Source organism: Lobosporangium transversale (genome assembly GCF_002105155.1).
Source record: "Lobosporangium transversale strain NRRL 3116 chromosome Unknown BCR41scaffold_18, whole genome shotgun sequence".
Taxonomy (NCBI): Eukaryota; Fungi; Mortierellomycota; class Mortierellomycetes; order Mortierellales; family Mortierellaceae; genus Lobosporangium; species Lobosporangium transversale.
In genome coordinates this window covers 440,786-465,872 of record NW_019028996.1, presented here as the reverse complement: position 1 = coordinate 465,872, position 25,087 = coordinate 440,786, and the positions used below count along the sequence as shown (strand labels likewise).

Below are 25,087 nucleotides of genomic sequence, written 5' to 3'. Positions count from 1 at the left end.
CACCTTTTTTTTTTTTTTTTTTTTTTGTGATTATTATTGTTATTGTTGTTGCCTCACGTTGACATTATTACAAGACAATATGCATGCTCACCTGTCTCAATATTTTATTTTTGCGTTACTTCTTGCTCCACAAGTTCCCCACATGTCTTTTTTTTTTTTTTTTTTTTTTTTTTAAGAATGTACCTGCATGACAAAATGTTTCTTGGGGTATTTTTTTTTGGAATGTTTCCATGATGTTTGCTGCCTACTGAATATATTTTGTTACTGTTTATAATCGGAAAGAACACTAACGCTCGACTTTATTTTACAATAGTTGTTCGTTTTATCCCCATGAAAAAAAAAAAAAAAAAAAAAAAAAAAGATTCCAGGAGAAACCTCAAATGACAAGCGTTGTTGACCTAATAGATCAAAGAAAGAAACGCGTCGTGATTTGTGTAAAGTCAAGACATGTATTCGAATTGATGTTATTGTTAATTCTAATTAAATTATAATATTATATAAGATTAGAGCACTGTTACACATGTCGTGAATACAGTCTTCAAGCACCCATTGTCTTGCAGTAAAATTGGTAAAACTGTCACAGAGTGACATTCAAGACGGAATAGCGCTGCCGAATACAATTTTCAAATACAATTTTTAAGGTTTAATCGTGCATGAGAATACAATCCTAAAAAAATTCGAATTCAAATTTTTGTATTCGAAATTCCTATTCTCTAATTCGAATTACTTTTTTTCATGTTTTTTCTTCTTCTCGCTCCCACGCCCATTCTCCCACTGCTACTCTCACTGCCACTCCCACTGCTAACCCCTACTGAAACATGTCTCAACTCACCAAAAGGCAACGTCTTCTATTGACTTGTGAGGAAGAGTGCCGTGCGATCCTCCAATCTGAGATCCTTTCTCCTCAGGTTAAACTGGAGTTTATTGAGAAATACAATCAACCCCATGAAAATATAAGAGGCAGTCGATATTTGAGACCACGTCTTCGTATTCCCTTTTCTGCCGACATTCGCGATAGAGTGCTGGAGCTATACACGTCCAAGCACTTTAAGGATATTTGAGATGTTTTTCAGATATTAGAAGTCAAGGAGATCAAAAGTTGTTTTTATTATTGTCAAACGAGAGCCTTTTATCAAGGACTCTCTATGACCGTCACATGATATTCTGACCTTATGAATAAAAATGGAAGTGCACCTGAGGTGCACTCCCAAGCCTCGGTACGTAACAACTCCCCCCCAGATTTTAAGGTAAGGTTATTGCCGTTATAACTCGAGGTAAGAGGAAAAAATAGAAAAACCTCTGAATGCTAGAGAAAACTATGAGGAAAAATGGACTAAAAACCTCTCTATGAGCTACACTGTAATTGATTGGAGGAAAAAATAAACCTCTTGAGGGTAAAAAATTTAAACCTCACGTGAGACCTACTAAGGTCTGCTATAACAACCTGTCTTTCTTTTTCTCTTGTAAAGATTAAAGAGACAAATACATCATGGAAACCATAATCAGCGAATGAGTCATGGAGCCTCTACAACGTTGTGTAATTTAAAGCAGCCATTGGATAAGGATATGTTTTGCGGGGAATGCAGGCGGTTAATTGTATAGCATGTCAAAATGTAGAAATCTCATTGGACCTTTTTGTCAAACAGAGATCACAAAAGATCACGCCATCTGCCTCCCCCAGAAGGACGAATGAGGTTTCTCAAAGCGAATGATGAGGAGCAAGGAAATGAAATTAGAAATCGTCAAACGATTGCTCATTCCTTCATTCCTCATTTCAACTTTAGACACTCTCAAACGCCTTCTTACACAAACAAATATACCTTGCAATTCAGACCACAGCCTTTTGTTTTTCAAAATTACATTATTTCACCTTGGCTCCTCGGGCGTATCAATTGCTACGGTGGCGCGCGCTGTTATTCGGCGCTGGTCGTGGTAGTGTCCATGGCTATACATGGCGGGGCATAAAAGCCATTGTAGAGCTTACTTCTAAGTTTGTCGTCTGGCCCAATTCCGGGCAGAAGGAGATACGCCACTGCTTCAGGGAAAAAGGATTTCCGAAGATGCTCGGTGCAATGGACGGTGTTCTTTTTCCTCTTTTTCGCGCGCCAGCGCATGATACCAAGGCATGGATAACACGAAAGTGTAACTATACCATGGGCGCAACTGCCGTCTGCAACCACCGAGGCGTCTTCATATTTTTTCACACCGGGTATGTAGGCTCTATGCACGATTCTCAGGCATATCGTAATTCTACCCTTTTCACAGAAAGAGATTTGTTCTTTGAAAAAGGAGAATATGTACTTGCCGACAGCGCCTACGCCGTTTCTCCAACTGTTGTCCCAAGCTATAAAGATCCCCAAGGAGATCAAGTCTTATTTAATCGGAAACACAGCGTGGTCCGTGTTATCATTGAGCATGGATTTGGTATGCTTAAGAATAAGTGGCAATCTTTGACATGTCTACCAGTCTTGATCGAGTCAGAAGGGGATATGAAAGATGCATCATTTTGGATTATGGCTTGTGTAGTCCTACATAACTTTACAAGGATATACCAAGATGATGACGAAGATGTTAGAGGCTATGCTATTGGGCCATCACTCGCGGTTGCCAATGTTACTCACATCGAACCCGATGTTCACGATGCTGATATAACAAATGAGGAAAAGCGGATGGGAGAAGCAATGAGAGAAACGTTGAAAAATATCATTTTGGGCTAATGAAATGGTATTCTTTATTTAGTTCCTTGTTTCGCAAACTCCAGCTCCCTCTTCAAAACAGCATTTTCGCATAGAAGAGGAATGTATTTTTCTTCCGCAGCTTTTCTTTCTTTTTTCTCTTGTTCATACTCTTCCTTGACTTTTTGCCTATCTTTTTCTAACTCTTCCTTGATTTGCTGCTTCTCTGCAATGAATCCTTGCCTTTCTTTTTCAAACCTCTCCATGATTTCCTGAATCTCTTTTTCAAACTTATCCTTGATTTGCTGTTTCTCTTTTTCTAACTTTTCCTTGACTTGCTCCATTTCTATCGCATGCTTTACTCTCAACTCATCAATTGTATCATCTTTCTCCCTCTTTCTACGATCATAGTCATCTTCATCAATCTTCTTTTTTTTATCCATCTCCTTGTGCTTGGAGTAGAGATCAACTTCCTTGCTGAACAACACATGCTCTCGGTGGCAGACTGCACTCTCTCTATTCGAAACAATAGATTTGCGCTCGTTCGCCCATTCCTTGCTTTCGATGATATCTTTCTCAACAGCGTTCCTGGCTTTTTGCAACATCACTAACATTGATTCAGCAGATGTAGTTTCAATGGCTATTTTACGTCTCTTTGTCATTCTTCTAGCATTGATACTAGCTGTTGAAGACACTATGTTAATAGTGAATTAACTTGGCCACAATTATACGATAGGCAAACACAATATAGAATATACTATCATATACCTGTTGGTAATTTGACATTGTCCTCGCTATCAATCTCGACAATGCTATCATCATCATCATCATCATCATTACTGTCAAAGATGCTTGGATCGGTGAAATCTGTCGATTGAATTGGACGCGGAGAGTTCAAGGAAAGACTAGAAGAGTACACACAGTCAAGTTTTTCAAATGGCGGGCAGATACTGAGGATTTTGGCTTTGAGGGAAGGCTCACCGTCCATGTTGCCTTCACCAGTTTTGGTACAAAGGGACTTTGCCTTCTGATATTGTTTTTTAAGATACTGGAGCTTTGATTTTACGGTCTCCTCAGTCCAGTTCACGTCTGGATACAGTGTGTTGATATGGACGGCGATCTCTTTACGAACATCAATCGGTTTAGGACCTTGTGTCGGACGGACAGCATTAAGTCTCTTGTAATTGTCATCCACTGATACACTATCATGCAAAACTGATTCAATAATTCATTCCCATGTGCATTTCTTTTTTTCATTCCTAGAAACCGTATATGCATACACCACTCATACTTTGGTTTAATAAAGCTCCCGTCTTCTTCTACGTCATAGTGATGCGTTGTGACATTAGCTTGTCTCATTTGAATAGCTAATGACTTTTTTGTTCATGCAGGTCATTGAATCAGTTTCACATGTGCCCATTCGGTGGCCAAAGATCTTTATTCTTTTGTGAGGCATAACCTTACATCAATAGATAGTATTCCAACCATGGGCATCACTGACAGCTTGGAGTCTCTTATGGATACCTATGATGAGTTTGCGGCAGAAGCCCACTGGGATCCTGTACCATTCAACCGATATTCGCTCCCATAGTTCATCACAGCTCTTAGCTCGCTCCGGATACCTAGAGAGCCGCCTATCCAATTCTGCCCACATGTGTTCAATAGGGTTGAGGTCAGGGGATTGTGCTGGCCACTCTAGAAGTGTACCTTCCTCTTCTGTCAGATGTACTGACTCCAAATACTTCCTAACAATCTTCGCCGTGTGCTTCGAGTCATTGTCGTGCTGAAAGACGATATCGCTTTTAGTTAGGCCCCAGTCATCAAGCGATATCTGTGGATCCTCCTGCAGTAGTTTGATGTAAAGTTGTGCGTCCATATTATTGTCAATCCTTGCAATGTATCCAGGTCCGTACCATGAGAAGTATGACCACACTTTAACATTACCACCCCCAAACTTGACAGTGCCTTGCACCGACCTGCGAGTGAGGCGTCCCGGATTGTCGTCCCAGATCCACTGCACGCCATCAGAGCAGATTCGGTTTATTTTCGATTCATCTGACCAAATAACCTTTTTCCAATCTTCCAGAGTCCATTCCTTATACTAATTGATAAAATGCAAACGAGCTTTAATATGCCGTCGACGTAAAGCTGGCTTATGTACACGCCTCTTTGCTGTCAATCCTAACTCCTTGAGCCGTCGTCTAACGGTGGTCTCAGAAACAGCCGCTGGTATGAGCTGGTTGGCTCTGACGGTGGCCTCAACTGCAGACTTGAGTGTACCTCGTTTCATGTTCACCTTAAGATACTGCATGATACCTCTAGGTACTTTCCTTGGTCGACCGCCTTTATTGACTGGCATGTACTCCTTATTATGTGCATAGATCCTGGTGGCCGTCGCTATTGATATACCAACACTAGCAGCAGTTTCTCTAGTAGACATGCCTCCCATCATTAACCTCCTGGCTTCGTTGACTTTCCTTTGTGGAGTGGGTCTCATATTCTGTGAAGGTATAGTTAAGAGAGAGTTAAGCAAGTGTTCATAAAGGAAAGAGAGAAAAGTCCTTTTTTTACTGGCATTAAGTGACGTCCAAAAGTTGTCATGGGCAACATTTTAGACCACATGTGAAACTGATTCAATGACCTGCATGAACAAAAAAGTCATTAGCTATTCAAATGAGACAAGCTAATGTCACAACGCATCACTATGACGTAGAAGAAGACGGGAGCTTTATTAAACCAAAGTATGAGTGGTGTATGCATATACGGTTTCTAGGAATGAAAAAAAGAAATGCACATGGGAATGAATTATTGAATCAGTTTTGCATGATAGTGTATCCAATCCACCAATGCCAAACATGCTGGATTCGCCCAGAATGTTTTCCTCATGTCTTTTGTAGTGCCCACATCCTCGTTTTCCTCCTTCAACTCAAAGCGCCTACGTTTACTGGTGCCGGTCGTGGACGACGGTTGAGAAAGAGGAGTTTGAGAAAGAGGCCGATCATGGCGCGACGATTGGCTCATAAGGAGTTCGTGGATATTCGTACAGGGATGGAAGGTTGTAAGGGACTCGCTGATAGTATCTGTCTTGATATTGTTGTGGGTGAATAAGGGGTCCTAGTTGAAGAGAACCTTGTTGCTGGTAGCTCGTTTGGTAATACGAGATGGGAGCCTGAGGACGTGAAGATATGATTGGGGAGGGGCTAGGAGAAGCGATTCCAGTGCCTGAATAAAAGAGACGGCCCTGCTGCAGTTGAGCTTGAGGGAAAGCCGAGTGATGCGAGCTTTGTGTAGAAAACTGTTGTTTTGTTTCCAATTGAGAAGGATGAAAAGCAGCAATAGAGTTGCTAGAGTCCTCGCCAAAAAGTCATAAACTGGATATATTTTACAATACTCAATTTGAATTAAAAATTTGAAAAATAAAAATTTACGTACGAAGACAAAAATGCATATATTTTTTGAATAGAAGGAATGAATTAGATGCATGGCCACCAAACCAATTCAATCTTCGTTTTTAATTAGAAATATTAGAATTTGCGAGAAATGGGCAACATCATTCTCAATCTCATTCTCGATCTCATCCTCATTGTCAACCTACTTTATTCGCAATCTTCAGATAGTAAAATGTCTTTCCCTTTTGATATCAATAACCTACTCTCATACAACGATCTTGGTGGTTGGTATAGCGAAGGAAATATCGACCAAATGATTTCAGGCACACCCTTCACTCCGCCTCGAAGATCGCCACAACTGCCCACTGAAGCCGATCTCTCCCCTATTAGGTCTCCTACCGAATATCAATGGATTACTCCTCCCAGAAACGAGCCAAGGAGTTCTACCTCATTAGAGCAATTCGGTGAGCGTCCCAATACCCTCGATTTAAATCCATTCTTGTCAGACAAACAAACTGGAGAGAGAAAAAAGGCATTTACACGCAGTAAAGCGTCCGTTACTAAAGACGAATACGCGATAATAGCTCATACATATGGTGCGTGCCAAAACTGATGCAATAATTTGCATTTTTTAACATTCATTCCTCATTCTCCTTTTCCTTTCTAATGATCTTCCCTACCATCACCGCTTCTTATTCTCATTTGTCTCACCTTCGTAGACTGTCATCGCTGTTCTCATCAATGACGCAATTAGCGAATAATCGCCATTTGTATAGTCATGTCTCATTGCATCAGTTTTGGTAAAAAGTACATGTCAGGTTTGTCCATCCCTTACTTCTTTCTTATTCTTTATTCTTTCTTTATAGCACCATCACCACTGATACACCAAGCGACACTCTACATATCTGCCATATCTTTATCATAACATGAAATCATTATCCAAATCAACTATCCAAAATGCAACTGCTCTACTTCATCAGGGAAAGTCTTCCAGAGAAGTGTCAAAGAGTTTAGGGATATCTGTTACCTCAGCTCAAAGGATTAGGAAAAGAGGCAAAGAAAGTATTCCAGTGCTGAGAGGGGGCCGACCCTGCAAAGTTACTAAGAAAACGAAACAGCTTTTATCAAGATTTTTTGACATGGGTGTATTGGAGACCCTAAAAGATGGCCAACAACTTGTTCAATTGAGGGAAGGAGTGCAGGTTAGTAAATCGAGCATCAGGAGGTTCCTTATGCAGGATGATATGGGGGCATATGTAAAACAGAAGCAGCCTGATCTGACGAAGAAGCAAATCTATGCTCGATATAATTTTGCAAAGGATCACTTGGACTGGACTCTAGAAGACTGGAAGAACGTCATGTTCTCAGATGAGACCATCTTTAGCAGAGTTGGGTCCTGCGGAAGAAAGTACTACTACAAGCATCGATGGGATAAAACTCTACGAGCACATCATATCAAAAAGACAAGGCAAGGCGGTGGAGGCAAAATGATGTTCTGGGGTTGTATAACTTACTACGGACCAGGCGATGGCTGCTGGCTCCAAGAGAAGGTGGATTCGGTAACATACGTCGACGTTCTCAAGGATTATATCTTTAAGTCCAGGGATTACTACTTGATGGATAAGGACAAATTTATATTTCAGCAGGACAATGCTAGGATTCATACCGGAAGAATAGCAATGACCTATATCCAAAAGTCTAAGATACCTCTCATGGAATGGCCAGCAAACTCTCCTGACATCAACCCAATAGAAAACATTTGGGCATACATGAAGGTGCAGTTGGATCATTATCCAGACAAGGCAAAGAATATGGAGGATCTCTGGGAGAGAGTCCAAGACGTATGGACACATATCCCTCCTGAATTCTTACACAAACTATACTGCGGTATGCCGAAGAGGATGAGGGAGTTATATAAGGCTAAAGGAGGGAACATCGTTAGGGGAAAGGAGAAGTAACAGGAATAAATAAAAACAAGAAGTTGTTAATTGCCATAATAGATGCAATGAGATGCTGAAAGCAAATTGCAATTAAATGCTAATTAGGCCACTGATGGCGATGACGATGAGACTCCATGGAGGTGAGACAAATGAGAATGAGAAACGGTGGTGGCAGGGAAGATCATAAAGAGGAAGAAGGAGAATGAGGAATGAATGTTGAAAAATGCAATTTATTGCATCAGTTTTGGCACGCACTATAGTTTTAAATTCTTAAGACGGCGCTTCAGGTAAGTAGCTCGGAAGGCAATATTCTCCTTGGAGTCGTGCAAAAAGTTCTGTCGGATCCCTTTGCCCCAATACAGTCCCATTTTACGGAGGTCGCGAGTGATTGATCTTGCTGATCTGTCGATTTCAAAGTCTTCTTTCAGTTGGTTTGCAATTAAACCCGCAGAATTAGGAGTCCCGCTCTTGTTTGATTCAACTATGATATTCAGCACCTTCGAGTTTAAATCCTTGTCCGCTTCTTTTTTAGGGCGTCCAGTTCTTCCTCGCCCTGTCATTTCGACGATGCCTGTTTGTGCATATTTAATTGCTGCCACACAAGTGTTTCTCCCTACACCCATCAGAATCGAAAGGTCCATTGCTCTGTTGTCTGTCTTCTTAAACCAGTCTTGGACTGCTGGTGGCGCATTCATTATAGCATTATATACATAGTAGACGGCAGTTGGGTGCCTAGGACTCCAGAGGTCTTCTTGGACGAGTCTTACTGCCACATTGACCATGCTGCAGCAAGACGTTGGGTGCAAAGTGGCGGTGGTGTCATTAACGATGCAGGAAGGAAACCAATCATGGTTATATTTGCAGCCTTCATTGTATATTATGATGAAGCTGCTAAAAAGGTTGAAGGCAAATTCGTTAATGATAGCGTGTATGTTTGGCCATCAAAGGGACCAAAGCCTCAATCAAAAAAAGGCCAAGAGCAGGAGGCTGAACTGTGGGATGACGTACCTGAGGAGATCAGGAATGCAGGGGTCGTGGCAACAGATCACGATTATCATGGAAACTTCAACGCTAGTTTGTTCGATAGTATCTTTAAGCGACTTTGTGAGAATCTCAATAAGATGGGACTTGGCCCTTGTAAAATCCATCTTGATGGCGCTTCATATCACTTTCACAAGAAAAACAGGAAACCAACCAAGAGCGACACTGTGAAAACTATCAAAGAGTGGCTCACGGGCAAGGAGATTGTTATTCCAACAAGGGAAAATGGAAAAGCACTGAACAAAAACGAGCTTATGGAATTGGTTAACGCTCTTCCTGATGAGTCGTATTTCTCTATCAGTAAAATAGCCCAGGAGAATGGTGGACATGAAATCCTCAAGACTCCACCCTACCATTGCGAGCTACAACCTATTGAGAAGATCTGGGCAGTTGTGAAAAACATAATTGCCTCGAGAGCAATGGTGACAATGACATCCATCTTGCTGAAAAAAAGGCTATTAAGCTTGTTTTCCCAGATTCCGTGTAAAGTCTTTTACTCTGTATGGAAGAAGTCTGTGAAAATTGGCATGAGATACTATAACGAGAGGAGTCATGCACAGGAAGAAATAGTCGAAGAGGTTTATCAAGAGGTTTTTGATGAAAACGAGCCTATTGTGGACCTTAGTGACACTTTCAAAGTCGACAATAGTGAGTGGGATGCAGAACTCATTAGAGTACTAAATCAAGAGCGAGCTGAAGCTGTTACCCTAGGCCCTGAGATAGTGGATCTTACGCTAGATGCTGGAAGCATGTTTAATGTGATAGAGGATAGCGAGTCTGAGGACGAGCCTCTTATCAATCGAAAACGCTCTCGTAAAAATTAAAATTTTGAGTTTGTACGTATTTTTCCTGCGTCTAAAAGTGGAAGTATTCTATTCAATTTAAAAGCCTGAAAAATATATCCAGTTTATGACTTTTTGGCGAGGACTCTATGCGAGGGTGTGTTTTGGAGGTTTGTCATGGTGTAATTAATGAAAAGGAGCAAGAACAAGAAAACACGCAAGAGACAAAAAAAGGTCAGGGATGTTTAAGGGGCCGTACGTGAGAAAAAAGAAAGCAATTCAAAATTGAAAATTGTTATTCGAAATTGAATTCACCTTTTTGGAGAATACGATTTCGAATGTTTGTTTGTTTGTTTGTTTACATTCACTTCCATTGGACAACCTAAAATTTTAGACCGTATTCTCATGCACGCCAAAGCCTTAAAAAAAATTGTATTCGATGGGTCGTATTTGGTCTTGAATGTAAATATGATGATGAAAAAAGTAATTCGAATTAGAGAATAGGAATTTCGAATACAAAAATTTGAATTCGAATTATTTTTTAGGATTGTATTCTCATACACGATTAAACCTTAAAAATTGTATTCGAAAATTGTATTCGGCAGCGCTATTCCGTCTTGAATGCAGACTGAATGATTTGATTTTATTATCATATTTCGCCATCAAAAAGATGGTATATACTTCTCTTTTGGGGATAATGGCATCGACTCGGACATTAATCCGGAGTGAGCTTGCCAGCACGTACTTTGGCATTTTAAGAAGAAAGCAGCTGGCCCGTCATAGCAGCAGCAGTAGCGTCCAAGTCCGAAGCACTTTCCAATAAGGTCAAAGACCACAAGCCATCATACACAACTTTAGTACTTACAGCTACGTTCAAAGAACTAACATCGGACACGATACCAGATGAGATTTACTATTAATGGATGGATGTGGCCTTTAAAAGAAAAGACCTCATGTTTATGCCCGTACTATGCAAAGGCGTCGGAGCCGTTGATGGCGCAGAATAATCAATGGTATTAGGGAGACCAAAACCGTCATTAAGCTATTTCTCTTTTTTTTTTTTTTTTTTTTTTTTTTAATCTAGAAGCGCATTTTAGGATATTTAGGGCAATAAGACGATAGAGTCTCTTTGCAACCTTGCGTTGGATGCAATGTTTGAGAGGCAACATAGGGGTTGGGCTGGCTCAGTACGGTCAAGAAATCAATGTCAATTTCAACCTCACGAATGGCATCTTAAAAAAGTGTTTTATCGATTTGGCCTTTGCAAACATGTGAGGAAGCTCTCAAAGGAACCCGCCATTAACCAAGGTATGGTGTAGAGGCCGCATTGAAAAAGGTATTCAACGTTCGAAAGGAATGGAGCTCAGGAAGAAATTTGCATTGGTATTTGAGCAATAGTAGGAGCAGCATTGACAAAATCGAAGACCTAACATGACAGATCGGTAGGGAATGGCAGTCTGGCTATTCCCTGCTGCGCAACATAACTGTAGGCCATCGTCAGCTGAGGAGCATTATTTGCTAATGTTCCTTAAAAGCACGTTGCGACTGAGCTCTTAATTTCCCAAGGGTGATGTTGATTGAAATATAGGCACTTTAAGTCATCAAGTGGTTTCTTTAAACGGTCGGTTCAATATAATAGAACACTAGTTCATTGATTGGGTAAAACCACTGCTGTACGGAACTTGGGTCACTATACATCAACTCCAAAAGACAGCAAATAAGGCTCTTACACCTTCACCGAGTTTTTGTGTTTTATTTATCTTTTTTTTTATGTTTCTCCATTTAATTTATTATAAGCGAAATTGGTGGCGGAACTTTATTTATATCACCCCGCAGCCAATAAGCACAAATGTAACGAAAAGATCATGTATTCTCAAAATGACTATCTCTTTTTTGCCGTTGCCAAAGCCGTTGCTGGCTGAAGAACCGCTTACCCGGGATGGAGGAGGGCGCAGCCTGATCGTGGTTTTCCATTGTGATGGAGATACTTTAAAAGAGTAGTCATGGAGCTGGTTCCATGTCAACCAGATTCGTCTGACAGAGAGTGATCACCCCATCCCTCTCATTGCATACGGAATTTTTCAAGTGTTTCTAGTAGTATTACCCCGAAGGTTGAGTGGAAGCAACTACGACCCTACAAAAAGATGGATAAGTACATGTATCAATATCATTTTTTGATAGCATCTCTTCTCAAGTGAATTCGAATGACAAACCTTTTTTTTTTTTTTTTTTTTTTTTTTTTTTTCGTGATCTTCTGCTTCATTTTTGTTTGTTACACAATAAGTTTGAAATTAGTGCCTGGACAATTTGGTTTGTGCTTGGAACAATTCATGCCATGCTTATGCTTGTGCTCTCAGTCATTAATGTTTCTACAGTTTTACATGTATTGTGCAGTGGTACAAGAGGACCAATCTGGAGGATAAAAGTATAAAAAATAAAAAAAATAAAAATTAGAAAAGGTTGAGTAATGCCAAGGATTCAAGGAAGTGGGGTGAGTAACTGAGGATTAGTTATTAATGGCCTGCTTGTTCCCGACATTATATTGCATCATGAAAATGTTGTGTTACAGCTGAGTGTGGAACCAGTCATATTCATCAGCAACTATAAAGTGCGTGCTCTTGTCAATTTCATAAAGTAAAGACAGGTGGAGCTGAGCTCTCTTTTTCCTGCTCTCTTTCTGTGCCTCTTTGCCTCTTTCTTTTCCTCCATTTCCTATCCTCGATCTTCCCTCCTCTCTCTTTTCTCTTTCCTTTCTTCTTAATCACACTTTGACTCGATTGCCCCTCCACAGCACTTCTGCATCTTCTATACTCTTAAAATCAAACAGAAAAAAATAATAATAAATAAAGCACATTGAATTCCTTGTTTCTCTCATTCTTCATCTAATTCAGAATGGCATCTTCCTCGACTAGGAGCCATCGGTCTGTTACCCTGACCAACTCATCAGTGGCTCCCCCTCCTCCGCCAGGGCATCCCAATCAGTCTATTTCAGCGTTCACACAGGATGCTTTTCACCACCACCAACAACAGCAACAGCAACAAGCGGATGGATTGCATTCTCGTACACGCCCAAACACAACACATGGGAGAGAGCAGCAGCCACAAGAGAATTGGACGGACAATGGTTGGCGGAGCATATTTGATGCTGCATTGGTCAAAGCTCAGCAGGCTGTCCAGCTAGACGAACTTGGAGAGACGGCTGTGGCAGCGAACCTGTATGCCCAAGCAGCCAACGATCTCGGTCGAGTCATCCCTCTATGCGGTAGTGAAAAGAAGAAACAATCAATGCTTGCAATTGTACGTCTGTATATATTGGTTTTTTTTTTTTTTTTTTTTTTTTTTTTTTTTATTTGCTCTTTGAGTGTTTTATTCGACAGGGACAAGTGAAACTCCCCGAAAGACAGAGCCATTGTGTTTTATTCACGAACACCGACTAATCATGCAAGCAAAAAAAAAAACTTTTCTGTGTGAATTCGATTTCGTAATAGCAAGCCATTTACCTTGATAGAGTGATCCAATTAAAAGCCAGTGCAAAGTCTGGCCGTCGAAGAGACTCTTCATCGTCTTCCTCCTCACCTGCTATAAAGGCGCGAACACCAGAGAGCCGTGGCTCGTTTACAAATGGTAAAGGCATTCTCTATGGACAGGAAGACCAGTATTTGTCGCATGAGATTTACCAACAGCAGCAACACCAGTACCAACCTCCTCCACCGCAACCATCGCAATATCCCCAGCAACTATCATCACAACCATTGTTACAGCCATTATCACAAGTAGAGGATAGTGATAAAAGTAACAGCAGCAGTAGTCGTCTTTTTAGCAAGAAAAAACCCAAAACCCAACCAGCTCCACCATCTTCATCAAATTCTGTACAAGAAGAATATGGCTCCTATGGGCCTTCATATACTGACTACCGGAATAATAGCAACATCGTCCATTCTGGTAGCAACAATCATGGGTACATCTCCCCACCTTACTCCGTCCCGACTACAATCTCCCCTAATGCTTCACCGGTCGCGGCATCGCCTATTTTTATGACCCACACACCAACACACGCACCACCAACATCTCAATCCATGGAGCAGGATCCAACGCCCCCATCATCAAGCAAATCTTCTCGATGGAAGTTTGGCAAAAAGAAATCAAAGTCCTTCTCAGCTGGGGAAGCAAATGTTTCTACTCCTTACCGATCCCCTAATGGCAGCAGCTTGGAAGGGCAAGATTCGCCAGTCCCATCGATTTCTCATGCAGCCCTGGATAACGTCTTTGTTGTTGACCCAGGGATCCAAGCAGACTTATACTCCCAGCAGCAGGCTTCACAGCAACGGCCGACTAATAGCGACGCTAATATTAACAGCAATGGCCGACCGTTGGATCATTCAGAGACTCCATCTCTGATGGAAGACTATGACCATCACATTCGATATTATGATGATGATGATGATGATGTCGATCCATTTTATATCGCGGATGTCAAAGGACGTGCGCGCGCATTTGAGGGCAAGGTAAAGAAGCTAAAATGAAAACCACATTTTATACTCTGTAAATTGGCAAAGGCGCTCTATTTGGGCTAATCTATCTGCATACAAATAAAATAACATCATTGCATGCAACACAGGATACCGAGAAGATCAAAACTCCATCTAATAATACGGACACTGTCGAAGGCACGAAGAGTAAGAAAAAATCTAGTAAAAAGCCGGCTTTGAAGCACAACGCTTCCTCTTATTCGGACGAACAGCCTTTTGCTCCTACGTTTGCTCCAGGAAGTTTCTCACAAAGCACTAAGGACATGGCGGTATCGACCGGCAGTAGCAATAGTAACAACAAAAAGAAAACTTCTCATGAATATGATAAACCCCTTCCCCCAGTGAATGAGCCTGAAATTTATCTTACACGCCAGAACCCAGAATATACAGCCTCGGTCCCACATACAATGGATGTTTGCGGCGAAGTAGCGCCACAGCAGGGAGAGGCAGTTCATCCTCAAGGACCGATGCTTGGCCATGCAACTCAATTGCAACATTCTTCGTACAGTATCGATCCAAGTCTTATTCAAAACACGACAGAACCTGAACAGGAGACAGCTGAGAGGTCAAACTTAAAAAGCAAATGGTTCAGTAAAAAGAAGAAGAAGGATGGTACGACTGAGTCTTTTGATGAGGTAGCGAGGCTGATGGACGAGGCGCTCTTTGGAGGCAGCCCTTCTATACCACGAAAGAAAAACAAAAGTAAAGATAAGAGTGAGAAAGACAAGAAGAGCAAGAGCAAAAAGATGGAAACCTCCACTCCCATTGATAAAGGCAAAGAGAGGGCCAAGGATGTTGACGATTCGCTCGATACTGTACAACAGGCAGAAATCATGGATGGTTCACCAACGTTTTCTTCGCTCAGGCATGAGAGTGAAATGTCAAGAGCTGTAGTACTAGGACCTAGTGGCCAGAGGTTGGGGGTGGACCTTTCAGGAAATCGCCTGCAAGACCAATATCAAAATATGGAAGGCCCGTCGAACTGGCATCAGCAACACCAACTACAACAGATGGCGAATGCATCATTATCTGGGTCGCAATCTTCAGTGCCTCCTCCAACGCTACAAACCTCCGAAGCGTCATCTTCTCATACGCCTAATGCGCTCATTCCAGTTTCCTATGCTCCTCGAACCACCTACACATCATCATCAAAGAGGCAGCCAGCTTTATCTGATGAAACGGCCTCTCCGATCCCAATACCATCCGAAAGCGCAAATGGTTATCATGAGCCGCTGGAGTTGCAGCAGCAACACAATCCATCTGAAGCCGAGATGGAGAACCTTGCTGCGGTGGACTCTGAACCATCTTCTAAAAAATCCAAGAGCCGACCATTCAATATATTCAAGTCGAAAAAAAATAATAGCAAAGTTTCATTGGAGCAGGATAGCAATTCACTCCTGTTGTCAACAATTAGTCAGACAGGTAGTTTTGGAGAGGATGTCAAATTGGTACACAGTGATAAGGCCCAAAGGGGTTTAATCCAAAGCGGCGTTGAGAATAGCAGCAACAATAACAAAACGCTAGTGTTGGCTTCAACTATGTTTACATCAAAAGAAAAGAAGAAGCGTGAAAGTGAGGAGTACGTCCCTTACGAATACCAGGAAGAACTGGAGGGGCCTCTGATGGAAAGAGTTGAAGTCCCAGAAAACCGCGACGTCGTTGGTTTTGTTATGGTAAGTAAAAGAAGAAGAATGCACTTGGTTGTCTTTTTTTTTTTTTTTTTTTTTAAAAAAAAAAAAAATAAGAAAAAAGAAAAAAAAAATATTGACCAAAATGAGAATATTTTTCCGTGTTCCAAAAAAAAAAAAAAAAAAAAAAATAGCCTGTAAGTGAGCTTGTCGACTACAGCTTGGAGGAAAGTGATGATACTGCCGCACTTGACAACTGGGATTCCTGGGTGAGCCAACTTGAATCTTTCGAAAAAGTCCTTGTCAACAAGGGTCTGAAGAAAACGAACAGTAAGGCCAAAGAGCCAGAGACCGGAACTGCTGGACAAATAGTTGATGAGGATGAGGCAACATCCATGCATTCATCAATGTCTCCACTGAGCTCTCTCAGGGGTGGCAATCGCTCTAGTATATTCAGCGCCAGCACTTCATCCCTTCCTGGCGGCCGTCCCAGCACAAGTTCTGCTTCACATGATACGGATGACAATCGACCGCTGAATATTACTGAGGAGCTGACAGGCATTGTGACTCGCTTCGCTTTCAATCCAACGCAACCCACTGCTAGTTCTGGTCCTGGACAAGGTATGCTAGCCCAACAATTCCCCTTCCAGCAGGCGAAGAAGCGATGGTGGAGCGCTAAACGCAAAGAGGCTGTATCCCTATACACTCTTTCGGATTCCATATCGATTTCGGAGCAAGACCAAGAGAAATATTTAGCATCATTACTGGCAGGCGACCGTGATCAGACATATGATGATCAAATACATCAAATCCAACCAGATGACCACGAGCCAGAATCTGAGGTTCAAAATCAGGATCAGATGAATGAATCAAGCCTTGCACAGATGAATAATAACAAGGATAATATATCATTATCTGCGCAAATTGATTCTTTGATTGATTCGTATGCGATGAGTGTTCAGGGAATCCAAGAGATTCAATCAACCACTAGCACTGATAAAAACGGTCAGTCTGAGGTCGCAACCATAACCACGTCTGAGACTGAACTAAATCACCAAGTAGATGAACAGGCTAAGATGGAAATTACGCCGCCCAAAAAGAACAAGACCACCAGCAAGAGTAATAAACCTAAACTGATGCCAATTTCGACACCATTGGCACGACTACTTGAAATCTCCAATCCAGAGGAGCTCTGGCAATATGTCCAACAAGCCAAGTCATATGCCACCGCAAGAATGAACAAGGGAGACAAGAAATCGGCATCAATTGCCTTAAAGCGTGCTCAGGCCCTAGAGACACGATGGCAGGAAATTATGCTCGAGATGGCATCAAGTGAGGAAGACGAGGACCAGCTTCTGGATGATGACGATGACGACGATGATGACGATGACGATGACGATGACGATGACGATGATGATGATGGTGATGATAATAATAATAATAATAATAACGACAAAGTGGAAGGAACAAAGGAACAAAGAGGAAGTAATGATACCGGAGTTAAACAAACATCTGGGAGAGTTGTCAAGGCTGTAGCTGTCGTTCCCATCGATATTGCAGCAGCGAGAACTACGGATGTAACGCCTGCTTCTTCAATCACTACAATGCCAGCACCAAATAATGAGGCAGCTGATAACGATGCAGAAGATGATAATTATAGCGATGATGAAGAAATGGCTCGTCGTCGTATGGTTACCCGAAAAGCTACTAGCAGAAGTAACAATGTACCGGATATGTATTCCAAATACAAAACCAACAAGTCTGCTGGTGCTGTATCACAAGGCTCAGAGTTGCAGGTGATCGCGAGTGCGAAGGATGATGAGAATGGAATAAAAGAAGAAGAGAAGGAAGGAGGGAAGGAAAGAGTAGAAAAAGGGAAGGATGATGGGCGGCTTGGCTCAGATGCGAGCATAGATCAAATGCTGGCTACAACGGATATAGAACACTTACAATATTATATCCAGCGACTCAAGACGGATACTGTTGCGAAGGCACGAAATGGAAGTAAGCTTGCTGCTCTAGAGGGCATGAAGAATGTTAAACTGCTGCAACAGCGATTGACAGAGCTTGAAGAAGGAGGAACAGGAGGACAAGGTGAAGGTGAAGGTGAGGGTGAAGGTCAACAGAAGGCAAATGACGAAAAGGAGTCCGGCGAAAGTATTTAGAAGTATTTTTTAGGTTAATAGATGTCCCATTAATTATATGTTACTAATAATAATAACAGTTGGCTGAGATGGATACTTCTGCTGCTCTTGATCGCTTAAGGAACGCTCGTGTTCTCCATCAAGTCTCAACTTTTCACTATTGATCACTGAACGATCATTTTGATCCCTCTTCATCGTCATCATAGCTTTCAGTCTTTTAAGTAGAAGTTTCTCAGATAAGGAGCATCAAAGTCTATAGAAAAAGATATAAACAAAGATACACAGTGGGCAACACATGTGCCCGAGAGAGGCATTTGCAACTATACACTAGCATTCAATAGAGCGCCATTCCAATATGCTCGGACTGTCCAGGGACACTATGTCAAGAAAGGGCCTAAGGCAACTTTGCAATAACTCTAGAATCTGGCTCTTGTTCCGTTCAACATGCTATCTAGCCCTACTCTATCAATGAGCCTATTTGTTGTTAGCTGTCGTTGTTCTATGCTTGCTGTTCAGCACCCCACAGTCTCTGACGCGAATGTGTTTGGTATATATTTTCCATATTAGTAATTATTTTGCACTGAAAGTGGTTAATTTGCTTTGGTCTAAAGCATCCGACATTTGGTCGCCTTGCTTTCTAAAGAGCTCTTGTGAATTCAACACGAGATAGAAGTTTTATTCACACTGTCTGGAATGACACCTATCAAGGACCATGGCTCAACTAGTTGACAAATGAAAGATATTCGGATACCATAATCGAGAATGTGCTTGACATAAATGATCGTATGATATTACCAGCACACAGACCATCAAATCGATGAAACCAGTTATCCTTGTGAAAAAAGATCTTCCCAACATGGATATACCGTGACAAAGGCTGATCGCCCATGTATTCACTGTTTTATTCTCACCCATTGAAAAGTAAGCTTCACCCAAGAAAAAGGCCCAGAGCATCATTGATTTGCACCCTGATAATTCGCCACCCACTAAAATCCATACGTTACTGTTCTTACCAACGTTACCAGCTAATTGACCTCCTAAGAGATCTATATCTTCAGTGAGAAGCCTTTGGTTCTCTTCTCTTAGCTTTTTTTGCCACTTTTGGCGGGTTTGGAGATGGCCATGTCTACAAGACCCATTCCATCCTTCAAAAGATATTAAACAGCTGTTGAGAAGCCCATTGATCAATTGACCAGATGAAGGGCACTGTTAGCATTACTAAGGCCCTCTACGCTCTCTCCAAGGAGAATGTCAATCTTCTAGCTGAAACTTTTGAACTCGATTATAATGTTAACTTGACTATAGAGATCGAGACCTCAGTTCGTGAGCATGAGCAGACCAAGTAGGTCATCCATATCATCGAGAAGATCGAGGCCAATCTCTAGGATTTCAAGTTGCAATCCAGGACTTTGGAGAGGCCTAACACCCAGGTCAAAAAGGCTGATCAATAAAGGATCGCATTGGACTCAAATTAAGAAAGAAACGGCAACTAAAGAAAGCAATTGCGTAGAGTCTTAAGGGTGATCACGCGTCCTATTTGTTTCTGAGAAACGATGATGTGGAGGGTCAATTTAATTCAATTCAATTCAATTCAATTCAATTCAATTCATCTTTCTTGTTCCTCCTCATCAACCTTGTTCTCGGACCTTTTCAAGTCGCCGCAGTTACATTCTCTTTTTTATCCATTCTCTTTCTTTTCTTCCCTACATTTTTCTTTTTCTTTTCTTCTCCAGCCTTTTCTATTTTTTTTTCCTGTGCCATACCCTATTTGGCAATAACAAGTAACACAGCAATAGTAGCAGCTACAACATCATAAGCTTTTCTCTTTAGACCAACACAATACACTTGGCGCGTATACTTTTTTTTTTTCACTCGCATCATATCCACATAGACAGAGAAACCGAGATACAGCCATGGGAGTGCCAAAGTTTTTCCGATGGATGGGGTAATTCAATAATAGACATGGTGTCAATTAAGAGAGATGCTTTGACATCATAGAGTTGTGAACAGATGAATGATTAGAATAAAAAAAAATACAATTAATGAGCTTTTACCGTTGTTAGTGGGTTAATGAACATAGTCAAAACTAATCTCACATGTGAATTTGGCACACATGCAACCCATCTGCCTGCTTTTTTCTTTTTATGACTCTCTACCCAATTAATGTAGAGAGAGATATCCATTATGTTCTCAGTTGATCACCGAGAATGCCATCCCAGAATTTGGTAATCGAAGGAACATACTGTCTTAAAGTCCAGCAAAATGCTTCTTGGATATGTTGATCTGTGGGAGAGAAAAGAAGAGGAGTATAATGACATTTGTTTTTTTTTTCTTTTTTTGGGTACACTATCATTATTAGACAACCTGTATCTGGATATGAATGGAATTATCCACAACTGCTCGCTACCCAATGATACCGATGCACACTTCCGTCTATCAGAAGATAGGATCTTTCTTGCAATCTTTAACTATATTGATCACCTTTTCTTGAAGATCAGGCCACAAAAAGTCTTTTTTATGGCAGTGGATGGTAATGTAGTTTGTGATTGTTTATTGGGTCTACCTCATGGCGCAGTATCCTGTTGGTTGCCTTTTTTTTTTTGACTCACTAACAAAATCAACAACTTACCAAATACGGTCATTGGTCTATTAGGTGTTGCACCCCGTGCAAAGATGAACCAGCAGCGTTCCCGCCGCTTCCGTACTGCCAAGGATGCGGAGGATGCCAAGCGCAAGGCCATCGCCAAAGGTGAAGAGCTGCCGGAAGAGGAGCAATTTGATCGCAATTGTATCACACCAGGTATGAAGAATACAACTCTGTGTTTTTTGTTTTATTTTTGTTTTTAGTTTTGTTTTTTATTACATTTTATTGATCAATCTCTATCTTTTGCTTCGCCACTTTCCATCTGTGTGTCCGTGCTTCGCACTGATCAACAGGAACGCCTTTCATGAAGAGATTGTCGGTACAGCTGAAGTATTTCATTTCTAAAAAGATTACAGAGGATGCCAATTGGCGTAACCTCAAAGTCATCTTGTCTGGGCACGAAGTCCCTGGAGAGGGTGAACACAAGATCATGGAGTACATCCGTCTGTCCAAAGCTCAGAAGGATTATGACCCGAACACAAGGCACTGTCTATATGGTCTTGATGCGGATCTCATTATGCTGGGTCTTCTTAGCCATGAACCTCATTTTGCATTGCTACGAGAAGAAGTCACATTTGGAAAGGCAAATAAGAAGAAGGGGTAAGTTCTTTATTTACCGTAATGTCCTTGTGAATGTCCCCAGGAAGGTGCAGTTCATTTGTGCTGTGTCTGGAAAGTTTAACTGAGCCTACTCTACTGCTTGATAATATGCATTGGATTTATGTATTAATATATACCTCTGACGACTCTTTTCTATACATAATACTCAACAACTGAATTTGGTATTAGGAGCATCGACACTCAAAACTTTTTCCTGATGCATCTATCGCTACTACGAGAATATCTTGATTTAGAATTCTGTTCTCTACAAGACTCATTACCCTTCCCGTACGATCTGGAGCGGATCATTGATGATTTTGTCTTAATATGTCTGTTTGTCGGAAACGATTTCTTGCCTCATTTACCCAATCTGCACATTGCAGAAGGTGCTCTTGCCCTCTTATTTAACATCTACAAGAAGTTATTACCACAGCTAGGTGGTTATTTTCAGGACTCGGGTGTCCTGGATATGAAACGTGTCGAGGCCATGTTTCATGAACTGGCAGAGGTAATCGAGCATGAAGCTTTTGAAGCAGAATGCGATGACCTCAAATATATTGGAGGAAAGATGGCCGAGTTGATCATTACCCCTGCTCCTGGTCAGAAAGGCAAGCATAGGCAAGGAATGCGTATGGGCAAACCCGTTATAAATGCTAATGAAATTGGTAATGTTAATTTTATTTTTATTTTTGAAAGCAAATGAGTGTATCGAATTGTATTTAATACCGATAAACTGACAAGTTCATCTTTAAAAACTTGACAGTGATGACAAAGCGACAAAAAGACCTCTATGATCAAATCAAAGATTTTGTCTTAGAGCGTAAGGAAATTCTCCATTTTCCAAAAACGCTCAACTCGAGTGACAGGAGCTTTGTAAAGAAAATAGCGTCGGCAATCGAGGTTCATCACGGAATTGAGACAGAGAATGGTGATAAACACATTTTTATCGAGTTTGATGAAGAGGAGGATGAAGAGGACGTAGAATCTCAGGAAGCTCGTGCTCGTATTATGCGCAAGTACGATCAAGCCACAATTGTTGCAGATGCAATTGAGAACGAGGAGCTTCGAGATGAAAAGGCTCGTAATGTATATCAGGATCGGTTCAAACAGTGGAAACAAGATTATTATTTGGTTAGTAGTTACCCTTGGATTGACTATTTTGTCCTGTGACTTTATTACACATTTAGCTGCCTGAGATGTTGTATATCAAGACGTCGTCTCATGAAGCTTTTATTCTTATTTCTACTGTCATTTATCCTTTACTCTGAACCCGTTTCTTCATACAGACTAAGCCAGAGCTTGAAACCCCAGAAGAGATTCGTCGCATGGTGTTCAAATATGTCGAAGGTCTTCAATGGGTATTGTATTATTATTACCGAGGAGTGGCATCTTGGGCATGGTTTTATCCTTATCACTATGCTCCCAAAATATCAGGTAAAAAAAAAAAAAAAAAAAAAAATCAACCAGTAATATAATTCATCCTAATTTTTTTTTTTTTTTTTTTTTTTAAAAAAAAAAAAAAATAGATTTGGTGGATTTGGAGGAGTTCAAACTACCATTTGAACTTGGCCAGCCATTCAAGCCATACGAGCAACTAATGGGAGTATTGCCAGAGGCCAGTAAACAGCATATTCCACAAGCGTATTGGGATTTGATTGTCATGGAGTCGTCGCCTATTAAAGACTTCTATCCTAAAGATTTTGAACTGGATATGAACGGCAAGAAGCAGGATTGGGAGGCTATTGTCAAAATTCCGTTTATTGACCAGGAAAGGCTGCTAGCAGCCATGAAATCTAAAGAACATTTACTGACTGAGGAGGAACGCGAACGAAACGCCAGTGGAGAGAGCACATTGTTCATGCGCGATGAAAGTCTTTCGGAAATATATCCGTCACCGCTACCTTCATTCTTCCCTGATATCAGGGACTGCAAATGCAAGCAGTCCATCTTTCATCTTCCCACTATTGAAGGTGTATCATCCTTAAGGAAGGGTCTTTGCGAAGGAGCCTTCAAGGGCGTCGACGCACTGTTTGGATTTCCCTCATTAGACACTATCCAACATACAGGCAGCCTAGGATTCCATGGCGTCCAGGTATTCCAGGCGCCATCTCGCAATGAGACTATGGTCGTCAACATTGTCAACAGATTTGAAGGTCTTAAGCCAGAAAAACTTGCACTATCCAAAATCGGTAAACGCGTTTATGTTGGATGGCCATTCCTAAAGGAGGGTGTTGTGTCATCTATTTCGGATGAGATGTTTAAATATGAAGTGCAGCTTCAAGGTAGGAACAAGGTGGTCATCCAGACCCCTCATCGTACCAACACTTTCGATACCTGGAGGAAACGCGTGGACAAGATTGAAACTTTGTACACGAAGCGATTTGGAGTGATAATCGGAGATATTGAGTTTACGGCCGAGGTTCTGTTACTGAAGGGTCTTAAACGAGAAATGAATGGGGCCTTAGTCAAGGATTTCTGTAAGCCCGGAGAGGAGCAAGAGTTTGCAATTCAGACAATTGTCGATTCTGTCAAACATCCAGACACTAGAACCAAAGAGGAGCCTCCAAGATCACTTTGCGAAGACTTTCCAATGGAATCGCAGGTCTTCTTCTTAGGCAGAGAGGGCCACTATGGATGTCCTGCACAAGTGATCGCACACTCAGAGCATGCCTTAGCGCTTCGAGTCGCCGTAAGCATATGGTATTTAGTATGCATTGAATCTCAAATACAATACTTTTGGAGACTAACGATGCTTGTGCGATTTCCTTCTCATTTTTGTTGATATCATTAGATTCCAAGCGATTCAGCAGAAGAGCCGAAATTTGGACAAGAGATTGCTCAAAAAGCTTTGGCGGAAACAATATACATGCCATCATTCGTTGTTTGCAGAACAGTTGGTATCTCTGCGTTGATCCTGAGTAAACTGACTTCGTCGCTCTATGTCGTGTATCGATCGACGGATCGACGTGTTAATTTAGGTCTTAACCTCAAATTTGAAGCCAAGAGGCAGAAAGTACTTGGCTACACTCGCAAGACCGAAAATGGCTGGGAGTTTACTCAAAAGGCTGTAGACCTACTTGAGGAATACAAGAGATTGTTCCCAGAGTTCATCGATGCACTGGAAAAAAAGGCACGCAATGATCTTTACGTTGCCGAAGAACTGTATCCTGATGGTGATAGCACAGAGAAAATCAAACGCATTGAGGAATGGCTCAAGAAGTCCAAGGTGCGCGAGTTTGAGCGCGTTGATCTAGATGCGGTACAATTGGATAAGGTAGGTGAATTGAGCCTAACAGGAAAGTGCGTCCATGTGGATAATTTAACTTGTTACGAATGAGAAGTAACCATTTGATTCAACCTCTCCGTCTTAGGATACGATCGCACTTATCGAGGAAGCCGCTGACCACTATGTCGAGAACAGGCCAGGAATGAAGCACATCATTGTCAAGAATCTTGGTCGACAAACAATGCTCAAGCCCAGTCATGCTGCCACTTTGTTGTCTGATCAAACCTTTAATCTTGGCGATAGGGTTGTTTTTGTTCAAGATTCTGGAACGGTCCCTATTGGTGCCAAAGGCACGGTTGTTGGGATTGATCGACTGGAGATTGAAGTTCTCTTTGATGACAAATTCATGAGCGGTATGGATCTTAGCGGACGATGTTCCATGTACCGTGGCATGACTGTATTGCCACAATCAATCCTGAATTTGACCAC

At 41.5% G+C, this 25,087-nt stretch overlaps 2 protein-coding genes across 2 annotated transcripts; one reads left to right on the top strand and one right to left on the bottom strand.

Moving 5' to 3' along the window:
- Window positions 1-2,731: 2,731 nt before the first annotated feature.
- Window positions 2,732-3,663, bottom strand: BCR41DRAFT_370709 (hypothetical protein; the record flags this gene model as incomplete). The annotated part of the gene is made up of 2 exons (XM_022026550.1): window positions 2,732-3,369; window positions 3,444-3,663. 2 exons carry the CDS (start codon window positions 3,661-3,663, stop codon window positions 2,732-2,734), a joined length of 858 nt encoding a protein of 285 aa, XP_021881468.1.
- An 8,848-nt stretch (window positions 3,664-12,511) lies between these two features.
- BCR41DRAFT_386491 (hypothetical protein) lies at window positions 12,512-18,265 on the top strand. The gene is made up of 4 exons (XM_022027796.1): window positions 12,512-13,124; window positions 13,316-14,332; window positions 14,446-16,029; window positions 16,179-18,265. Exons 1-4 carry the CDS (start codon window positions 12,720-12,722, stop codon window positions 18,147-18,149), a joined length of 4,977 nt encoding a protein of 1,658 aa, XP_021881467.1. The 5' UTR covers window positions 12,512-12,719; the 3' UTR covers window positions 18,150-18,265.
- The last annotated feature ends 6,822 nt before the right edge of the window (window positions 18,266-25,087 follow it).

What these genes read in the sequence shown, in the direction of transcription:
- BCR41DRAFT_386491 (XM_022027796.1), top strand. Translation starts at nt 12,720, where the DNA reads ATGGCATCTTCCTCGACTAGGAGCCATCGGTCTGTTACCCTGACCAAC. An exon ending in AACAATCAATGCTTGCAATT is followed by an intron (nt 13,125 to 13,315) that starts GTACGTCTGTAT and finishes ATTTCGTAATAG; the next exon opens with CAAGCCATTTACCTTGATAG. An exon ending in CGCGCGCATTTGAGGGCAAG is followed by an intron (nt 14,333 to 14,445) that starts GTAAAGAAGCTA and finishes CATGCAACACAG; the next exon opens with GATACCGAGAAGATCAAAAC.